This window comes from Bufo gargarizans, chromosome 1 (genome assembly GCF_014858855.1).
Source record: "Bufo gargarizans isolate SCDJY-AF-19 chromosome 1, ASM1485885v1, whole genome shotgun sequence".
Lineage (NCBI taxonomy): Eukaryota > Metazoa > Chordata > Amphibia > Anura > Bufonidae > Bufo > Bufo gargarizans.
In genome coordinates this window covers 59,075,266-59,097,044 of record NC_058080.1, presented here as the reverse complement: position 1 = coordinate 59,097,044, position 21,779 = coordinate 59,075,266, and the positions used below count along the sequence as shown (strand labels likewise).

The following is a 21,779-nucleotide window of genomic DNA, read 5'->3' as shown; positions in this document are numbered from 1 at the left end:
TCTTCAATATACTAGCACTGTATACGACCCCCTTAAACTTTGGGTTAGATCCAAAATACTTCAATTACTCTTACCGGTAATATGTTTTCCATGAGCCCATGACAGCACCTGGGGGAGGATCTCTCACAGGTGCGGTCATGGGGCGTAATGGAAATATAACTATATAGAGAAGAAACCAAGTAAATATATTATGTTTTTGGGGAATTATATTTATCCCATTTGAGGATTTTTATTTATTTATTATCCTTTTCACTATAATGCACTGACACTTTGCGCTGTATTACACCGATACAGTCAGAAAGCCTCGGGGTATTCAGCGGACTCTGGGCTTTCTGCACAATCAAGGATGTGAACCCCAGAATCTTCTTTTGAATGGAACTATCAGCACTGATTGCAGCATACAAAGGGTTAAACAACAGATCCCAGGCTCCTCTGATGTCTGCCATTAAGCTGCGTCTCTGGATTAGTGCCACTGCCCCGCTCCTAATCTAACAGCGCACTTGCGGGGCTGTGCAATCATTTGGACAAAGATCCTCATCCTGAAGTGCCAAGTCCTTAAAGGGGTTTTCCTGGGATTTTCAAATTGATGATCTATCCTCAGGATAGGTCATCAATATGAGATCGGAGAGGGGCTAACTCCCGGCCATCACCTGTGAGCGCAGCAGACTCCTCGCAGCTTACAAAGCGCAGTGACGTACATTGTATAGCGGCTGTGCTTGGTATCGCAGCTCAGTCCCATTTACTTCAATGCAGCTGAGCAGCACATATGCCATATGACCGATGAACATGACGGAAGAGGCCTAAGAGCTCACTGGTTGACTGGTCTGACTCCCACCGATCTCATACCGATTGCCTTTCGTGAGGATAAGACATCAATATGTAAATCCCAGAGAACCTCTTAAAAGATCAAAAAACACATCAACTAAAAGATAGCTGACAGCAAGTTACCTTGCGTTTTTACAAAAAAAATTAAAAAAAATTCAACCAAAACAAGTATAACAATGTGTGTGTGTGTAAAATGAATTAATTATAGACACGTTCTGGTACTGGATAAATTAAAGGGTTTGTCTTTTTTAATTTTTGAAATGGCATATGTAACACTAAAAAGGGCCTTCTGCTTATGCCAGCACAGCCGCAGAAACCTCCCCTGCTGCCCACAGGTGCAGAAACAGGCAGCCAACTCTTCTGCATCTGCGCCTGCGCTGGGCTAAACAATGGCCTGTGTATGCTATTCAGAAATTTAAGCAGAAAGCAGACAACCCCTTTAAGGACCTATGGCATTTTATAAAAAAAAAAAAATGAATCATATCAACGCCAATTACTGAACTCCCTGCTATGCTGATAATTTAAGAATCCAAAAAATGTGGGTGCAGTTCACAAAACAGCAGAATCCATATCTGTCGGTGAAGAAAATCAGCGCACAGCATTTACCACACATGCACAGTCAGAACTCACAATGTCGGTGCAGAGCCGTTGTCTGCAAGGATCAGCCTGGGGTGCTGCTGGATAGTGATGGGAGAATTGGGGCCAGACCCTGAACTGGTGGAGGACATGCTGGGTGGGTGTATCTCCGATAGATAGTCTGGAGTAGCGTCGACTTGCAGTGGTAAGGGGTTTAGGTGGATATCATCGGCAATGGGTGTATCCATGATACCGCATGTGAGGATGTGAGACAGGCTGCAGTCATCGCAGGTGCATCTGTGAGCAGAACACAGAGAACAGACAGAGAAATTCAATCAATTATCGTTTTTGAAGGTGATAATCAAAACAGCGACACTACGCGCTCCATAATTAGAAGTTGTAAAAACTTGCACGCATACAAATTATGAGCAGGCATAACACGACCTCCTACATTCTGCTAGCTTTCTAAGGATTTGGGTGGAAAGCACAACTGGAGCATATCTGTACTGCTGAAAATCTGCAAGAAATCTTTACCTGCAAAATCAGATTTTTGGTGAGCGTTTTGCGCGGTTGTTAGTGCACGTTTGATGCGGATTCACCCTTTCATTGAAAAGGGTGAAATCTGCAAAGAACACAGTACCAACTGACATGCTTCAGATTTCGAAATCCACACAGCAGGTCAATTTCCACATCCAAGAAAGAGTACATGAGATTTGCTGGTACTGTATTACTCTTTTTCTGCATGTATATCTACATGGAAAAAAATAGCATTTCTGCAAGCACTAAGGCCACAAGCAAATTCTCTGCAGTGGAATTACGTTACAGTACCAGCAAAGTGCTATTACACATTGTGCCCAGTGTGCCACATGATCGGGAACTGCATGGGAAACCACGTGCTTCACAGGTAAAAGCCGCCCAACTGCAAAACCACAGCAAGACAGCACATTACCGCACATTCTTTCTAGCACCCTTACAAGATCGTTCCGAGTGAAAAATTATGGAGTGCCCCCGACCTCTTCAAGTTGAATCTAATTTCCATAACCCGATACATGTCCACTTCCCAACTGCAGCAGCAAGGGGACATTGCTGGGCTTGTACAGGAGGGCCACCACAACCCTGCAGCCAGTGACACCACATCTGTAGGTAACACCAATACACAGGTGGGCTTGGCTGCGGTAGCTGTCCTGTGGAAACGCAGGGGCATTCTGCCAATATACTGTGTATAAGAATGTCCCGTATTTTGGATCCACAATCAAATGAAGCTGCCAGCACCCTTTAATCGTGATCTACAGCCAGCCAGAGTATGCCACCAACAATGTATACCTTTTTACTGTGGCTGACACTGTTACGGTATATGCTCCCATGTGGCAGATAAGATGCAGATTTTCCTCCAAAACTGCAGCATATTACAGCACCAGCAAGCAAATGTAGATCTCCTGATCTGAGGCTAGTCTATGGTAATCCAGCAGACAGGACAAACCAAAGTACTGACCGTCCGAGAGCAATAATCTCACCTCCTCCTGTAGTTACAGTTCGGACAGTCGGACATGCACATCCGCGTTGACAACATGTGCCTCATTTTGTCTGCAAAGTTGTTTTCTCCAGTTAACGCCTTCTTATTGTTTAACTGAGGGGGGGGGAAAAAAGACATAAAACAGGCATGCAATAATTATCCATCACTTAACTATATGAAGGTAAAAAAAAAGCCCTGGGTTAGCACTCTACAGCAGGTGCCCAAAAGTCACCGCAAAACTGCAGCTTTACCACAGAGACCACAAAGATCTCTAAAGAGACAAGTCACCCGATACACCATCAGGACTGCAATTCTATCAATCGCCGCCCAAAACGCTCTCCATTTCGAGTTGTGGTAACGCTAGAAGGGGTTCTCAGGGCTTTTAATATTGATGAGCTATCCTCAGGATAGGTCATCAATATCAGATCTGCGGGGGTCCGACATGAAGCACCCCAGCCTATCAGCTGTGTGAAGAGAAGGCGCATGCAGTGCGCGTGTGAAGTCTCCCTTTCTGCTCGCCATAGACCCAGCATGCGCACACCTTCCCTTCATACAGCTGGGAAGCCGAGTGCCGGACCCTCGCTGATCTGATATTGATGACCTATCCTGAGAAGCACCCTTTTAAAGAGAATAGGGACTGACGCAAATCATGTAAAGACACTTGAACAGAAAGCTGTCCGCTCGTCTGTGTAATAATCTGCCCTCAGTCCCACTCCACTCTGCCCATGTTGCTCCTGAGGTGCCTCGTGTCCTTTCCAATTTGCAAAAAACATAAAAATAAAAGATAGAATCAGCTTTCATCCAGGCTTGCGTCGTATGAAAGTTTACCTTTTCGAGTCAAGATGGCAGGCACTCCCCCTCCTTGAAGCCAAGCATTCCCGGCTTCCTGAAACTTGACTGAGTTTCCACATCACCCCGTCTTCGGAGATCTCACACGGGTGCTGTTCTGTTGCATTTTCACCGTATGACCAATCACGTTTGGAGTACGGCTCCTGGCTTCAATGCACATGCTCTGCACAGCGGGAGGAATCACTTCTGAAAAGTCAGCGCTCATTGGTGGAGCACAGAGGTCTAGGAGCAAGCTCCTGCGCTGTGCGGCCCATGCACACATTGAAGCCAGGATCTGTGCACTGAATATGACAGCACATGCGGCAGAAATGCCACCGAACAAATGCCTGTGCCCCAGAGACAAGGGGGTGACGTTTTCCCTGTGACGGGGAAGGTCTAATCACGCAGAGGATTCGGTTCGGGCAGGAAATGCTGGACTTCGAGGAGGAATGGGACGGCCGCCTTCCCTTGAAAAAGCTAATAGAGTGTGAGTGAGGATTAAAGCTGATTTCAGCATGTCTGCAAGTTGGAAAAAGGGGACAAGAAGCACCTTGGAAGTTTATATCCCAAAAACGAGCAGACAGGATCCCTTTAAGACACAAGAGAACAGCACTGAGAATTACTATTTTTTGACTGGTTTATGGACATGACAATGACATGAAGGCATGGGACTATGTAGACAAACAATGGAGAATTACACATGCCTGCTACAGAAATATATACACATGATGATATATGTTCCTGGCACTGAAGTCCAGAAGTAATCCAGCAGGCTGGACAATCCCCAGGAGCCACATCACCAAATACACCCATTTGAGTCTCACTATTTTGTACTGAGGTCTGCGCGCACACAAAAAAAAAAAAAAAAAAAAAAAAAAAAAAAAAAGACGTTAAGTGCCAAATTAGCTCCTTTTTGCCAATATTTTAAGGGAGTTGTGCAGTGCCAGATATCGATGAGCTACTATGGTCAATTAAAGGTGTTGTCAGGGATTATAAAAAATGCGGCTGCTCTCAACCGAAAAACAGTGCCACCTCTGTCCACAGGTTGTGGTGTATGGCCACCTCTCCAATCATTCCCCCCTGCCTGGATTTGGTGGCCACCAGTGAAGTGAGACAGGAGATCACCCTTTTGCAGAAAGGTGGGACATCCACCTATCAAAAATGTTATGGTATAAGCCGTAAAGGTCTATAATAGGAACAATTAAGTTCGGACTGCTAACTGTTCCATAGATCAGTGTTTCCCAACCAGTGTGTCTCCAGCTGTTGCAAAACTACACCTCCCAGCATGCCCGCACAGCCAAATGCAAAACTACAACTCCCAGCATGCCCGGACTGCAACAGCTGGAGGCACACTGGTTGGGAAACACTGCCATAGATCAGCGCTTCACATGGGACATTATACACTATATAAGATATGAGGGGCTTCTGTTCACATTTTTTAACGGATTGGTCAGGTTTCTATTATTTATTTATTTTACACCATAAGCAGCACTGTAGATTATGCAATTCCTGGTATCGGCAACAGAAACCTGATGCACCAGAGAATATTGCTATGTGAATGGAAACTTACCGGCAAGTCAACCTTGTGAATACTAAGCCAACCAATTACTAAACCTACACCAATCAGCTATAATATTAAAACCATTTCAAGTCGTGACAAAAGACCCTGCAAAGAGGTGGGATATAGTAGACAAACAGCCCAGTCAGTTCTCGAAGTGGACGTGATAAAAGCAAGTAAAATTATCAGGCATAAAAGGTGGATTGACACGGCTCGAATATCTGGAACGAACATTCCTACGAATGCACGTTTCCGATAATTGGCCAGTCTAAAGGTGCCGCAGATCACACACTCGTTCCTCGGGTTAAGTGATCGGAGATGCGGACACCTCAATAATCACTACAGAGCAGAAGAATGTGCGGTCTTGTACTGTGGAGGAGATCGCTGCATGTAAATACAGCTCTAACCTCCGCCTAACGAAAAGCAGACTTTCAGGAAGGAACTCTTCCTTCCAGACAATCGGCTTCTCCTCGCTGCGTCTAAATGCAGCTTAAGGATCTTAGCAATTTAAGGGCCAGGTTGTGTCTAGACAACTGGGTTCAAAGCATCTCCTAAACAGGTCTTGTAATTTGTGATCCTGCCAAGTAATGGTTGGTACCTTCCAAAAAGAAGTCCAAGGAAGGAGAACCAGTGAACCAGCGATCACTGATCAGCGATGGCTGGCCTGTGTGGTCTGACCATGTGTGGATAGAAGAATCGGCACACTGGGCAGGACAGTTTCCACCATTTGATGCCTAGTGAGTATCACGCATGTGCCCCTTTGATTAGAAAACCCGTGCAGGAAAAATCGTGGATAATCCGCTCTGCAACAGTCCCAACCAGTGTGTAGGTGCCACTCTCCAAGGCCAATGTCGCCTGTCTCGGACAATCTCGCATCTGCGCTGCTGCTCAGTGTAGCGAAGCAAGCGCGGGGGCAGCAACTGCACATTTGCCGCAACCTGGAATTACAAAATCGTTTTGCTCTTCTCTACACAGCACACCTTCAGAGGTCTTGTGGAGCCCGTGCTTGGACAGGTCAGAGCTCTTCTGGTGGAGGAACAGGGACCTACATAATATTAGGTTTTAATGTTATGGTTGATCAATGCGAATATCTATAGTTCTTGCACCTACATTCACTCAGAAAATTAAAGGAAACCAGTCACACTAAAAATTAAAGGGTCAATCCGCAGGAGGAGCTCAGCAGATTCATTTACAATTGTAGTCTATGTTTAGGAGTCCAGCGGGTGGTGCTCAGTGACTGACACCCTTCCTGTATAATTGCATACAGAGACAGCCGTCAATCACTGATCAGACCACCCTCTGAACTCCGAAGCATAGGAGGAGGGATATAAAATGAATGAAATATAAAATTACCCCGATTCTTTTCCTACAAACCTACATATCAATTTGCTCAGCTCCTCCTGCTCTATACCGTGCAGAGGCCACGTTCAGCATGGCAGGTCCTCTTTAAAATCAACAATACACAACAGTGATGGCCACTCAACCTGAATGCTAAGCCACACAGCAGGTCTCCCTGGCTTAGAAAATTAACATTTTTATTATTTGAGGCAAGCAGTACAGCGACATGGCTATCTACCCGATCAAACCGAGAACATAACGGAGCAGTGGAAGAAAGAGATTCTCAATTTATTTTTGCTCAAAATAGGATTTTGCTTTATGAAAAGTAAAACCCAAAGCAGAGTGAAAGCAATGGAGGCATCTTACTTGTTCTTCAATAAACATCCTTTGCTTATAGTATTCCCAATCTTCTTTTAGCATCCTGTGTTTGGACTGCAAAGCCATCTAAAATGAAGTTTAGACCAGAATAAACATGCTTTCTGTAGAATCTCCCTGAGCTCTGCGGAGGTAGAATCACCGACTACAGTGTGATTTTAGGCAAATGCAATTGGGAAATTGGGCATTAGGCCAGATCATTGGTATTTCTGTGATAATTGGCAAATGACTGCAGTCTATTTTTAGTAAATACTAGCATGAAATTACAAATGAAATATCTTTTCTGCACTGTGCCATTCCTCCTGGACGCTGGACGTTACCATTCACCTTGTCAATGGGTTATGTCCTTACACAGCCCGTCACTTTTCAAACCAGGATTCAGTGTGCGCAGATATAGACCCTATTGACAAGAGGATTGGCGGCACCCAATTGTCAATCTTTTCTCCATTTCCAGGTGGAATGACAGAGGCAGTAGTGAGCAGGAAGAATCAATCCATGGAAAGACGGGATACAGGACTCGCCTCCACGTTCTGGACGGGTCCCACATGGGCTGCGTCCTTGTGTGGTCTACTTTTCACACAGACCAATTAATTCGAATGAGTCTAGCTGGAAAAACTGACCAGATTGGACATGCTTTGATTTACTCGGTATGGCAGAAAAATCAACCATGTGAACATACCCATTTATAATAAAATGGGTCAATGTCCGTTCCCAACCGTAATTCCTACCTAGCTGTAAGTGTCAGTTCAGACAGGGCAGCCTCGCTGCGCAAATTCTGCACTATAAATCCACAGCACAATACATGGATGGGGTTTCTGAAAACACTATCCACGTGTGCACGTAAAAAACAATCATGGTTATCCTTTATGGGTGCTGGGTTTATCATCTGCACAATGATGGATAGTACTATGTAGATAACAGACAGTAGGTGCGGATTATTCAGCAGAAGAGGTGATAAAAAAGTTATATAAACGTTTAAAGATGTTCTTTTAGGCCTCATGCACACGGCCGTTGGGCAGCCCGCAAATGGCGGGTCGGCAATCCACGGCCGCTGGCCGTGTGCACCCTGCATAACGGATGCAGACCCATTCACTTAAATGGGTCCGCAATTACGGAGATGCAGTGCGCACAGACCATGGACCCATTCAAGTTGCCCGTGCATTGGGGACCACAACTGTGGTCCCCAATGCACAGATTGGTCGCACAACGGACGTGTGCATTCGGCCTTAATGTTATCCTTTGACTAAGCAGCTCCTACTCACCTCCTGTCAGATACCACTCATCAATATGGAGAAATGATGCTTATATCAAACACCTTAAAGAGATTCTGTCATCAGCGAACTGCTTATCAAACCAAGGACATAGACAGATCGCCTTAGGTTACCCAAGTAAAAGATTTTTATTTTTTTATTTTATTTTTTGCTTCCTGAGAGGTGAGCCTTGTCCTAATATGCATCTAAGCCGCTTGGTGCAACAAGGACATCACCCTTGATGCAGCAAAGCTCAGGTCCTTTCACCGCCCGGCCGCTCCCCACCTTGCTTTTTATTGACAGGACTCGGCAGTTGCAAGGTACTCTCACCTGGTCCTGTGTTCTCGCGCACGCCTGTAGCTTTGCTTATCGGCACATGGGTCGAAATCACCCGTATACGCATGCACCAATGACACAATGTAAAGCTCTGACAGAGCCAAGACCACCATTATGCGCATGTGCCAATAAGCATTGCAGAGGTCCGCCGCTTCCGGGTCGAGATCAACGTCATTGCGCATGTGCAGTACAGGTGATGAATCAGGGCAGTGTCTATATGCAAAGCAACGGCGCATGCACAGGAAAACAGGTATATTTCAGAGATTTTATATCCCAACCACTTTAAATATCCACTCCATTTGAACATTAGACACAGCAGAGACCATGGATGTCGATGAGGAGCACAACATTGGATCATGCATGACACAAACCTGTGGGTAATCCCATGGACATAACAATCAGCTCATTTACCTGCTCATCCACATAGTTGTCGATTCTTTTTTGACACTCCAGCCACTCTTCAGCAATCTGACCCATCTCTTGCTCCAGCTGAAGGTACCTTTGTAATAAGGTACTGTACATGTCCTCGCTGTACGAGTCGTGCGATGTTGTTCCCAGCCTGCGGCACAAACCAAGTGTCTAGGTATTAGCGACTGCTTCGGTAAAAAGAACGCTCTTTAGAGCTCATGATTTTTAAACAATGCTGGTCAATAACACTGTGGATGCAACCCAACAAACTAACTACTACCTACGTTTATACCTAAAGAAACTGCATACACCGTGCCCTAGAAAGCGATCTACCTACAACCAAGTGCTCTGATAAATTTGCTGCTGTTCCTAACCTCTTGGGAAAACAAATCACTCATTTCTCTGCATCCCAGGCCCCATGTTTTCATGCACAGTTGAGTCACTTGGCCTTGTTTCCACATCAAAGGTCTTCCATGAAGACAAATTTTGGCTAGACATCTCTTAACAGATGGGTGTACCTGGGACCCACTGGTTTCTGCCAGTTCTGAGCTGATAGACATAATGGACATATTAGCATTTCAAAGGAAAGTAAGCATGCTGTGTTTTGCATCTGCTGCACTAAGTTTTCTTGGAAGACCACTGCATCTATGGTCCTCAATGTTGCCCGTTTCCTAGTGCTTCTTCAAAAGAGAGATGCTTGTCCAAAGCATCAAATGTATTCTGCAGCAGGACACGGACCCCAAACATACAGCCATTGTCATTAACCACTTCACATCCGGGCCATTTACCCCCTTCCTGACAGAGCCTAATTTAGCAAATCTGACATGTGTCACGTTATGTGGTAATAACTTTGGAACGCTTCTTATCCAAGCCATTCTGAGATTGTGTTCTCGTGACACATTGTACTTTATGACACTGGTAAATTTGAGTAGATATATTTCACCATTATTTATAAAATAATCCAAAATTTACCAAACATTTTTGAAAATTTAGCAAATTTTCTAAATTTTAAATTTTTCTGCTTTTAAAACAGAAAATACCACCTCATAAAATATTTATTACTTAACATTCCCCATGTGTCTACTTTATGTTGGCGTCATTTTATCTTTTTTTAGGAGTCAGAAGGCTTAGAATTTATTTTAGAAGCAATTCTTAACATTTTTAGGACATTTTTAAAACCCACTTTTTAAGGACAAGTTCAGTTCTGAAGTCACTTTGTGGGGTTTACTCAGTGGAAACCCCCCATAAATGACCCCATTGTAACAACTACACCCCTCAAGTTACTCAAAACTGCTTTTACAAACTTTGTTAACCCTTTAGGTGTCCCACAAGAATTAACGGAAAATGGAGATGACATTTCTAAATTTCACTTTTTTGGCAGATTTTCCATTTTAATCCATTTATTTTTCTTTAACACATCGAGGGTTAACAGCCAAACAAAACTCAATATTTATTAACCTGATTCTGCAGTTTACAGAAACACCCCATATGTGGTCGTAAACTGATGTAAGGATGCACGGCAGGGCGCAGAAGAAAAGGAGCGCCATATGGTTTTTGGAAGGCAGATTTTGCTGGACTGGTTTTTAGATGCCATGTCTCATTTGAAGCCCCCCTGATGCACCCTTACAGTTGACTCTCCCAAACAGTGACCCCATTTTAGAAACTAGGGGATAAAGTGGCAGTTTTATTGGTACTATTTTGGGGTACATATGATTTTGAATTGCTCTATGTTACGTTTTTTGTGAGGAAAGGTAACCAAAAAATTGCTGTTTTGGCACTTTTTTTTTTACGACATTCATCTGACAGGGTAAATCATGTGCTATCTTTATAGACCAGGTTGTTACGGATGCAATGATATCAAATATGTCTACTTTCTTTTCAGTTTTACAAAATAAAGCATTTTTGAAAAAAAAAAAATGTTTTTGTGTCTCCATTTTCCGAACGCCATATTCAGCCAATCAAGACGATTGGCAGAAAAACTAAAACTTCAACTTTTCCTGCAAAAAAAAGAGCCCCTGCACGTCTTGTGCAGGGGCTCGTTTTTTTGCAGGAAAAGTTGAAGTTTTTATAGGTACCATATTTATGTACATATGATTTTTGACCATCATTATTACACTTTATGGGGCAAGGTGACCATAAAATTGGTTGTTTTAGCACCGTTTTTATTTATTTCTATTTACAGCGTTCACCTGAGGGGTTAGGTCTGTGACATTTTTATACAGCAGGTTGTTACGGATGTGGCAATACCTAATAAGTATGCTTTTTCTTATTTATAATAGCATTTTTGAAACAAAAAAAAATATGATGTTTTAGTGTCTCCATAGTCAGAGCCATAGCATTTTTATTTTTTGACCGATTGTCTTAGTTAGGGTCTCATTTTTTGCAGGATGAAGTGACTTTGATTAGTACTATTTTGGGGGGCATACGCCTTTTTAATCGCTTGGTGACATAAGGTGACCCAAAAAAATTTTGCCCGTTTTTTTTTTTTTACGGTGTTCATCTGAGGGGTTAGGTCATGGGATATTTTTATAGAGCTGGTTGTTATGGACGCGGCGATACCCAATATGTATACTTTTTTATTTATTTCACTTGAACACATTAATAGCATTTTTGAAAAAAAAAAAATGATGTTTTAAAAGGGATTCTGTCACCTCCCCTAACCCAAAATCCGATTTTGAAGTAGCCATGCAGCACAGCTTACCTTGATTAGGCTGTGCTCTTCCATCTTGTAATCCGTCCAGTAGTTTCTGTAAAAAACGACTTATGGTTATGCAAATTAGCCCTGAAGGTGCCCAGAGGGGCGTTTTGTTCCCCTTAGTGAGCCCAGTAACGCCCCTCTTACAGTGCCCAGCCCGCCTTCCTTGCGACTGTCTAACCGCCCACAGCCTCTCCTCCCCCTCCCTCACGGCCGAACGAACTCTCGCACAGGCGCAGTACCCACTGAGGGCTGCGCCAGTTCGATCTGCAGGAGACTGAGGGCAGGAGCTTCGTCCTCGTCACTGGGCATGCCCCGAGCCCAGTGACGTCCGATGCTCGCTCTTCCCTCAGTCAGCAGGGAAGAGCGAGCATCGGACGTCACTGGGCTCGGCGCATGCCCAGTGACGAGGATGAAGCTCCTGCCCTCAGTCTCCTGCTGATCGCACAGGCGCAGCCCTCAGTGGGTACTGCGCCTGTGCGAGAGTTCGTTCGGCGTGAGGGAGGGGGAGGAGAGGCTGTGGCAGGCTGGGGGCGGCGGTTAGACAGTACAAGGAAGGCGGGCTGGGCACTGAAAGAGGGGCGGTACTGGGCTCTCTAAGAAGAAAAAAACGCCCCTCTGGGCACCTTCAGGACACATTTACATATCAATCAAAGTCGTTTTTTACAGAAACTACTGGACGGATTACAAGATGGAAGAGCACAGCCTAATCAAGGTAAGCTGTGCTGCATGGCTGCTTTAAAATCGGATTTTGGGTTAGGGGAGGTGACAGAATCCCTTTAATGTCTTCATGTTCTGAGCTATAGTTTTTTTATTTTTTTGAGTGATTTTCTTATGTAGGGGCTCATTTTTTGCGGGATGAGGTGACAGATTTATTGGTACCATTTTGTGGGACATACGCCTTTTTGATCACTTGGTGTTGCACTTGTGCTAAAAGGTGACAAAAATTGCTTTTTTTGACACTTTTTATGGTGTTTATCGGACGGGGTGGCTCATGTGATATTTATAGAGCAGGCCGTTACGGACGCTGCAATACTAAATATGTCTTATTTTTTCTGTTTTAAACTTTTTTTAATTACATAATTGGGGAATTATTTTTTTTTATATGTGAAACCTTTTTTGGTTTTTTTTATTTTACACTTTGCGTCCCCCATAAAGGTCATACAAGATTCACTCTTTTTTTTTTTAACACTATTGATTTCTCCTGTAACTGGGGCTGACATAGTAGCCCCAGTTACAGGGGAAATACAGCCCCCAAAGACACTGTACAGCGGTATACTGCGCTGTACAGCCTCAGTGTAGGGCTGATCGACGTCTGTGGAAGACCCGTCAGCTCCTGCACTCTCCCGGCCCCGGCGGTCACATGACCACCGGGACAGGAAGCACATAGGACGTTTATATCTTATGGGCGGATGTGGAGTGGTTAAGAACAGTCTTATGCCACTTCCACAACTCTGGTGTGAAACTCCAACATGGCTGTTCCGGCAGACAAGTGGAGAATCGGCCAGACACAAACCGCAGCATGCATTGGTTTGTGTCCGGCTGGGTCTCCATTTGTCTGCCGAAATGCATACGGATCTCCATCGGACCCCACTATACTTAATGAGACCGGCGGACGTTGCCTTCACATCCGGTAGTGCCGGACCCGGGAGTTCTGGCAGGCAATTCTCTGCTGGAACTAAAACCAGAGGTGTGAAAGTAGCCTTAGGTGTAAAGAAGGAGTCCTAGAAGTGATATTCCCTGATCTCAACATCATTGAGTTTGTCCAGGATTACATGGACACAAAAGGATCGGAGCAAGCCTACATCCACAAAAGATCTGTGGTTCTCCAAGATGTTTGTGACAACCTCTCTAACCAGTTCCTTCAAAAACGGTGTGCACATGTGCCCATGAGAACTGATGCTGGAGGCAAAGGGTGGTCACAGCACAGACTGATTGGATATAAATTTCTTATTTTAATTGATAAAAATTAACACTTCAATTTTTGAAAGCATTCTTACTTTGCAGTCCATTAACAGGAATGAGCACCATTTAAAGAGGTTCCGAGGTTTGTACCATCCCTACTTATTAGAAGAGTCTCTTGACAAGAAGCTCATTATAAAGTGTCCACCCGCTGGGACCCAAATGGATCAAAAGCAGGCCATATACAAGAGACAATTGTCTGGAGGCTCCATATACATTACATGGTTGGGAGTTAGCCTAGTTGACTTGAATGGGGCTAAGCTGCAATATCAAGCACTGCCACTATATGACGTATGGCGCTGTCCTTGGAAAACTGCAGGGCGCCTGCATTGATCCCCAGAGCTTCGGTGAGAGCAGCGGCTCCCTGAAACAGCTGATCGGCAGGGGCGCCCGGACTCTGACCCCCGCTGATGTAATAATGATGACCTATACTGAGGATGTCATCATTATCTTTTCCAGGAAAGGCCCTTTAAGAAGTTACACAATAGTCATTCAAATCAAAGGTCTGTCTGTTCTGCAGGACAGATTGGGCCCTACACAGCAAGGGATGTTCTTTCTATCTGCTGTCCAATCTGACCCAGAGAGGAAGATATTGAACAAAGAGAAACCCTTTATTAGCCTTGAACCCCCTTAATGATATATAAAAATGGGATTTCTAGCCAGAAACCCCTTTTAATGCTGTAATTCTTCCGTGGTAATGCTACAAGGAATGCAACACTTGCTGCCAGGTTTCATCATTGATAACCGCTGTTTGCTTGGGTTCCCAGGACCAAGGAATTGTCAGAGAACCTTCCTTACAAAGGGTTTTTTCAAGGCGATATACCATAGAACAAGCCCTGTAACGGTGGCCATACACATTCAATAGCTTACGGACGACAGTTCTCTCCCCGACTTCCCCATACACAAACACTGATCTGTATATGTGTATTAATGTGAGGAGTGGAGAAAGCTGCTGTCAGACACTTTTAGCGGCAGCTTCGAAGGATTGGGTGAAAATACTTATTTTGCTGAAACATCAGCGGGGGTCCAAGTCCAGGCACACCCACTGGTCAGATGTTTCAGGAAGACGCAGTGGTCACTGGGGCTAACCAAGCACGGCGTCATACACTGGATAATGTCTGTGCTCGGCATTGCAGCTCAGTGCCATCGAACTTGAATGGGGCTGAGCTGCAACAAGGTCGATTTACAGTGACGTCACTGACCTAGGAAGAGGCCGCTGTGTTTACTGAGCGCCTGGCCTCTTCTAACAGATGAGAGGGGGTCCCGGGTGGCGGACCACCACATATATGTTATTAACGGCCTATACTGAGGATAGATCATCAATATCTTTTCCCAGATAACCCCTTTAACCTAAAATTAAATATAAAAGTAAGAAGGAGACCTTTTCCTCAGTGTGTCAGTCTGTATGTGCCCGAAATAGTCATGTAGGGAACACACTGCAGAGGGAGGAGGCGCCTGCTGCAGCCATGTGTCTTACAGCCAGACAAAAGGACAGTGAGGAGGAGGAGGGCTGATTTACTGGAACACGGATTTCTCTATATACCGTATATTTCTCATTTTTAAGTTTAACACTGGGTTCACACCTGAGCGTTCGAAAGGAGCGCTCTGTATGCGCGATTGTACCGGCGTCCACAATCGCGCATACAGAGACAAGCGAACGCTCATTGTCGCGCGTTCCCGAATGTCTATGTACGGGAACGCGCGACAAAACGCCCCAAAGAAGCTCATGTACGCGCTGTAAAACGCCCAGGTGTGAACCAGGGCCATAGGGAAGAATTGGTTTTCATGTGTTGAGCGTTTTACAGCGCGTTTGAACGCGCTGTAAAACGCTCAGGTGTGAACCCAGCGTAAAGGAAGAAAGGAGATTCATAGAGGTCGATTGAAGATTTTCTTTTTTTGTGTATTTTCTGTGTTTACTGTTGTTTTAAATGGCAAGACTCATTTTAAAGATCAATAACTGCACAGACCAGTGCCCTGTGCATCAAGCAGTACCCAAATCACAACGAAGATTAGGAAGAAAGAAAAAATCCGGATCATGAGTTTTCAGCACTGAAGGCACATTACCTTAACTGTGAAACCAGCGCCGGTAAGCTATTTTGGAGTAACGGTTCAGAAAACACCAAGTTTTCAAAAAGATGCTTATTGTGCAGTTCCCACGTCACCTGGAATTTCTTCAAATGTTCATTTTCCTGCAGTTCCGAAAATACAAAAAAAAGGAAACCTGCAAATTAAACTCTCAAAAGATATTACCTGCTACTAAAAGGTACACTGTTTTAGAGCACACAACATGGAGAGTCATTTTGTTCATACCAAAGTGATGAGGAAGGTGCCGATTGTGCATGCCGCCTGACAGAGGGCACTGTATTCTTCTAGGAGGAGGGAGATGAATTGGTGAGCTTGAGGAGGTTTGTTTGGGGCCACCTTAAAGCCCAGTGACAAGTGCTTGAGTAGACGGACTTTCATCTCCAGGACGTACTCTCGTGCTTGCTGCTCTAAGCGTTGATACAACTGGTAAGGGTCCCTTTCACATAACCTGCATATATCAAGGCGAGAGGAGTCAAAGGTAGGTCAAGTAGCTTTGTAAGTAAGTATTTGGCTAAAGAGTTAGGCTACATGCACACGACTGTTGTGTGTTTTGCGGTCCGCAAAAGACGGATGGCGTCTGTGTGCTTTCCGCAATTTGCGGAGCGGCACGGACAGCCATTAATATAACTGCCTATTCTTGTCAGCAAAACGCGGACAAGAATAAGACAGGTTATATTTTTTTTGTGGGGCCACCGAGTGCTGTCCACATCTTTTGCGGCCCCATTAAGGTGAATGGGTCCGCATCCGAGCCGCAGCAAAACAACAGCCATGTGCATGAGGCCTTAGTGTAGCACATAGGGGAAAGAAGAATCCAAATCGCCGATTCCTTGAGGGAACACAGATTGATAAAGTAATTATTAAAAGGGCTGTCCGGGTTCAGAACTGAATATGCCCATTTTCACCCAGGCAGCCCCCCTGACTTGAGCATCAGAGCAGTTCATGCTCCAATGCTCTCCTTTGCCCTGCGCTAAATCGCGCAGGGCAAATGCATTTTCTGGAATTCCGGTGACGAACCAGGCGCTCCATGGGGCTGTCAGGCATAGGCTTCCGCCCAGCAGTGATCCCGGTGACGTCACCGGCACTGATGGGTGGATTTTAGAGCTGCCCTAGCCTGTAAAATGGCTAGGGCAGCGCTAAAGCCCGCACATCAGTGTGTTATTGTAAATAAAAGAGCCCTTGCCCTGGGCTATCCAGAGCAGGGCAAAGGAGAGCATCGGAGCATGAACTGCTGCGATGCCATCATCAGGGGGAACTGCCGGGTTGAAATAATGGGTATGTCTGGGTTCAGCTCTGAACCCCAACAACCCCTTTAACACCGAATTAAAGGGGCTAACCATTGATGCCAATGGTGGTCCCGTTCCCCTGCTGTGGTGGAGCGGCAGGTTTCAGTAATTTTATTATACCATTGTTTTTTGTGATTTTACAGAAGCCTACAAGGGGGGGGGAGCTCATGATGCTTTTTGATTGCCACACACATGCTGGGGGCCATTAAGCCAAGACTGGTGTCCCCATACGACAGTCTTGATCCCCCTTTGCTAGAGTAAGATGATCCTAATTTATTAAGGGGCGGATGTCTTAATAAATTACTCACTTTGTGTGCCAGAAACTGAATTCTACGACAGAAGAGTGTCGGGAAGCTGAAAAATTTTCAAATTATGGTGCAAATATATCGTGCACCATAAATTGTGACTTTTTGATGAAACAAAGCGGCGTAAAAGTTTTAATAAATGTCTACATAGATTTTTTGATAATTTAGTATAGACTTTTTTTATATCTTTTTTTTATGTTCAACATCATTAAAGAAATTTTGGTGGTTATTTTTAAATTTTCCACATTAATATCTATATTTAAATAATATCCATAAAAACCTGCAGTTTTCGCATTGCACCGCTTCTTGGTCTGTACAGATCACTTTACTGCAGTTACCTGCTTATCTCTCATTTTAATCCTGCCTGTAATGATATCACCTCTGTGTACAGATAAGACAGGATCCACCATTCACAATAGGTGATGGTCAGAGCTTATCTATTGTTTCCTTGTACAATGACCTCTGTACAGGTCACAGAGGATGCGAAAACTCAGAAGTCATCGAGGCCCCCCCCTGTCCACTGTGTCTATGGCCCATGTTATCTAAGGGAAGGACCTCTACTTTTTTTTTTTATATGTATTTGCAGTATGCAAGGTTAGAGAAAAGAAAGAGGTGAGGCTTTAACCCCAACACAAAGACCTGATCACCTTCGAGGAATTCTGTATTACAACTCATGTACACCGCAGGCTCATCCTCCTTGTACATTTACCTATCTACCAAGTCTTTCATTCCATCCTTCTCTGGCACCAGTGACTGGTCCTGGTCATCCGCCAATGGCGTTCCAGCTTGACGGTATATGCAACGAATCATGTACCGTACATCTGACCAGTAATTTTGCAGCTGCTGGGATTCCCGTTCAGTCTCTGCTGAAATTTCCCTAAAAATAAAAAGGAGAAAAACAGCTTCACCAGACCTTTAAATCACAATGTATTCCTATGTAAATGGGAAGGACCAGGGTCCTTCAGCCAAAACAGACACATTTACCACAATGAAAAGCTTTGCAGCCCTTCAAAACATCCCAATGAGCAGCTATGTCACTGTTCACACTGCTGTCAGATCTGAAGGGAAGCATATTGCTACACGGGGCTATTTTTCCTGCTAAAACAATGGGTTCCATTTGGACACAGTGGAATCTGCCAGAGGAATTTAGGTGCCAACGCCGCACCAAAATTCCAGCAACCTCTGTGTGGTGTCTGTCTGCAGCTCTTGCTCGCAGGCCAGCGGTTTAAAGTAGCGACCGTGCCAAGAAGAGACATGTCCCATCTTGGCGGGGTGCCTGGACAGACATCGATTGAAGCCATGGTGGGTGTCCACTAGCGGTTTAACGTAATTCAATGGCGCTAAGCAGCAAGCAGGCCTGAAGCATTCAAGGTAAAGAACCGCAGCAGAAACAGCATTGGTTTCTCTATCGGAATACACTCCAGATTATGACCTACGACCAAAATTCGCTGTATGAACAGGCCCCTGATAAGTGAATGTCAGACCTGTATCAATAGTGTGTAATATGCATGGCCTTGTTCCTTTATAAGCAGAAACCACGATTCAAGTGTGAACATAGCCCAAAGCATCATGGAGCCTGAGGCACAATGGTTGCCATATTATCAATGTGTATCGGAGTATTAGCAAAGTGGTTGTTTACCAGACCCGTAAGGGTCCATTCACACGTCCATAGGCGTTTTGCCTAGCCGCAAATTGCGGATCTGCAAAACACGGACACAGGCAATGTGTGTTCCGCACTCTAATAGAAAATGCCTTTTCTTGTCTGCAGTAGGACACTGCGGACCCAGAAATGCGGATAGCACCTGTTCCGGGTCCACAAAATTCAGAACGGATCCGGAAAAAGAATTGCGGACGTGTGATTGAACCCTAAGGGAAGTGCTTCAGTGCACGACTCCCGGCAACTTCTCCTCCTGGCCTCCTCTGGGCTTCCTTGATGTCAACTTCCAGTTTGACATCGTCGTAGCCAATCACCTGCTGCTTCGGGGACTGGCTCCTCTATCATCATGACAAATGGGCACATGACGCAAGGGGATCTGGTCACCACCGTGGCCAGTGATTGCCTGCCGGTGTTTACGGCGAGGGAGCCCAGCAGAGCGTCACAGGCCGGGAAGGGGGAGGAGCGGGGAGCCAACGCCAGGAAGCAGGTAAGTAAGCTTCCCTTTACATACCCTCACGTTGGGTTATCAATAATTGATGAGCTGCTGAAAGGACTAACTCTGCGGCCTTTAGACGTTAGGCACCATGTATCTAAAGCTACAAGAGAACAGACTTCATTGGACCTCACACAGAGGAGGACCCCTTTCATTCTAGCAATGCCCACCTCTCAAGTGACAAGTTAAGCTGTTTGCAGAGACACGCAGCATTTGAAGACATCTCAATATTCGTGTCTTCCAGCGAGAAGAATGCTAGCGATTCCATATATCCCACAGGTTACAAGCAGGCGTCCTCCTACTTCCCTGCAGTGCCATAAATGAAAGCTCCACCACCTCATTATCACAGATTATAGATCTATTACTGACAATGAACAATGCAGGGAGTGACATGACAGGATAATTCCCCAGCATGGCTCACAATGCTGCAAACTCATTTGTGGTCTCACTGATGATGTGCCTTACCTGCGCTCATTACAAGCGTCACAACCGCACGACATTTCAGGAGGTGCAGAGTTATTAAGGGCCACAGTGGGTGCAACAGTCTGGGCTCCGACTAACATTCGTCCTCCGCCAACAGATTCCTGCTTTGAACCGCTATTGCCCGGTGGCATGTGCAAAAGGAAATCTTGACTCTAAAAGAGAAGAAAAAAAATAAAATACACATTTCCAAGTGCAGCTGAACCACGACATGACAGTCAGATGGCGGTGCACACCAAATCAACTTCACATCCCATAGAAGTCAATGGTGTTACATTCCTATACATTTACCTTTAAAGAGCACCTGTCAGCAGATTTGTACCTATGACACTGGCTGACCTGTTACATGTGCGCTTGGCAGCTGAAGACATTCTGTGTTGGTCCCATGTTCATATGTGGCCGCATTGCTGAGAAAAATTAGGCTTTAATATATGCAAATGAGCCTCTAGGAGCAACGGGGGCGTTACCATTACACCTAGAGGCTCTGCTCTCTCTGCAACTGCCGCGCCCTCTGCACTTTGATTGACAGGACCATTAGTGACGACATTTTTACTGCCTGGGCCTGTCAAAGTAAAAAAAGCATGGTGTTTGCAGAGAATGTGGAGCCTCTAGGTGTAATGGTAACGCCCCCGTTGCTCCTAACGGCTCATTTGCACATAATAAAACATAATTTTTCTCAGCAATGCACATGGGACCAACTCAGATGTCTTCAGCGGCTAAGAGCACATGTCACAGGTCAGCCAGTGTCATAGGTGCAAATCCTCACACATTATTCTGCACCCTCAATAAAAAAAAATGTACCCTACATTTAAAGCAATCACTTCAATGAGTTATTCTACATTCACTTGTTAGAGAGGTCAAATCAGTGGGGGTTTCGACTAATGTTCAGCGCCAAACAAAAACCTGCAGGTAGATCGGACAATAAGGTGCACCGTGTCCACAGACTTACCACTAATGATTGGTCTGGTGTGGGGTGGATATCCTCGCTTTCTACCGTCCGCCGGCAGTCTGAGCATACCCATAAGGGAAGGTGCATCTTGGCATTGGATTTTGGAGATGTGGAAAGTGCTAGTTTGCTTGAATTTTTTGTGCCGCACTCTGAGAGCGTAAGGTCCTTTCGTTCACTCCTGCAGAGGAGGCAATGCTCACCCGTGGTGTAGGGCGCTCTCTGACCCAGGCCAAATGTAAAGGGTGCCTAAAAATGTTAAAAAATATATATATTATTAAATTATTTGGTAACCAATCATAATACTAGAGCTGAGCAGGAGGACACCAAACACGTGAATTCCGTCTTCCCCAATGATTTTCATTGAATTCAGACTTTCAAGAGACGTTAACAGAAAAAAAAGAAAAAGAGCTAGCAAAGAATTTCAGCACCCTTGGCACTACAGCTGCTGATAAACTACAACTCTCAGCATGCACACTTACTCAGCTGTTCTTATAAATCCCATAGAAGTGAATGGAGGATACTAGGAGTTGTAGTTTTAGAACAGCTGGAGTGCTGGCCATTGCTGATCCCTGTTCCAGATGCTTTCATTCATGGGCTCCTCAGCTCTACCTAGGATCTATACCATGGGAGCCTGAATTTTATGAGGACAGGCTACTGTTCTGACCCCCAAAAAGGGGAGGAAGGGGGTAGAGGGGCAGCGATGGCAAAAAAAAAAAAAAAGATTAGATTAAAGGGGTTGTCTCACTTTCTCTACACGATACATGCCATTTGCTAAAGTTAATACCAAGCACTTACTAATGTATTGTGATTGTCCATATTGCCTCCTTTGCTGGCTGGATTCATTTTTCTATCACATTATACAC

At 44.9% G+C, this 21,779-nt stretch overlaps 1 protein-coding gene across 3 annotated transcripts in view; it reads right to left on the bottom strand.

Moving 5' to 3' along the window:
• The window catches only part of FAM193A (family with sequence similarity 193 member A), a 92,452-nt gene that overhangs the window by 33,457 nt on the left and 37,216 nt on the right, over positions 1 to 21,779 (bottom strand). For 2 of the 3 annotated variants that reach the window (XM_044295553.1, XM_044295558.1), the window contains exons 3-11: positions 20,917 to 21,162; positions 19,953 to 20,122; positions 18,047 to 18,214; positions 15,975 to 16,197; positions 15,729 to 15,853; positions 9,011 to 9,158; positions 7,005 to 7,082; positions 2,916 to 3,028; positions 1,456 to 1,698 (exon numbers count right to left, since the gene is read on the bottom strand). In XM_044295553.1, the coding sequence (XP_044151488.1) occupies positions 1,456 to 1,698; positions 2,916 to 3,028; positions 7,005 to 7,082; positions 9,011 to 9,158; positions 15,729 to 15,853; positions 15,975 to 16,197; positions 18,047 to 18,214; positions 19,953 to 20,122; positions 20,917 to 21,162 (1,514 nt within the window). The remainder of the gene's footprint in view (positions 1 to 1,455; positions 1,699 to 2,915; positions 3,029 to 7,004; positions 7,083 to 9,010; positions 9,159 to 15,728; positions 15,854 to 15,974; positions 16,198 to 18,046; positions 18,215 to 19,952; positions 20,123 to 20,916; positions 21,163 to 21,779) is intronic. The other variant, XM_044295565.1, reaches the window with a different exon arrangement.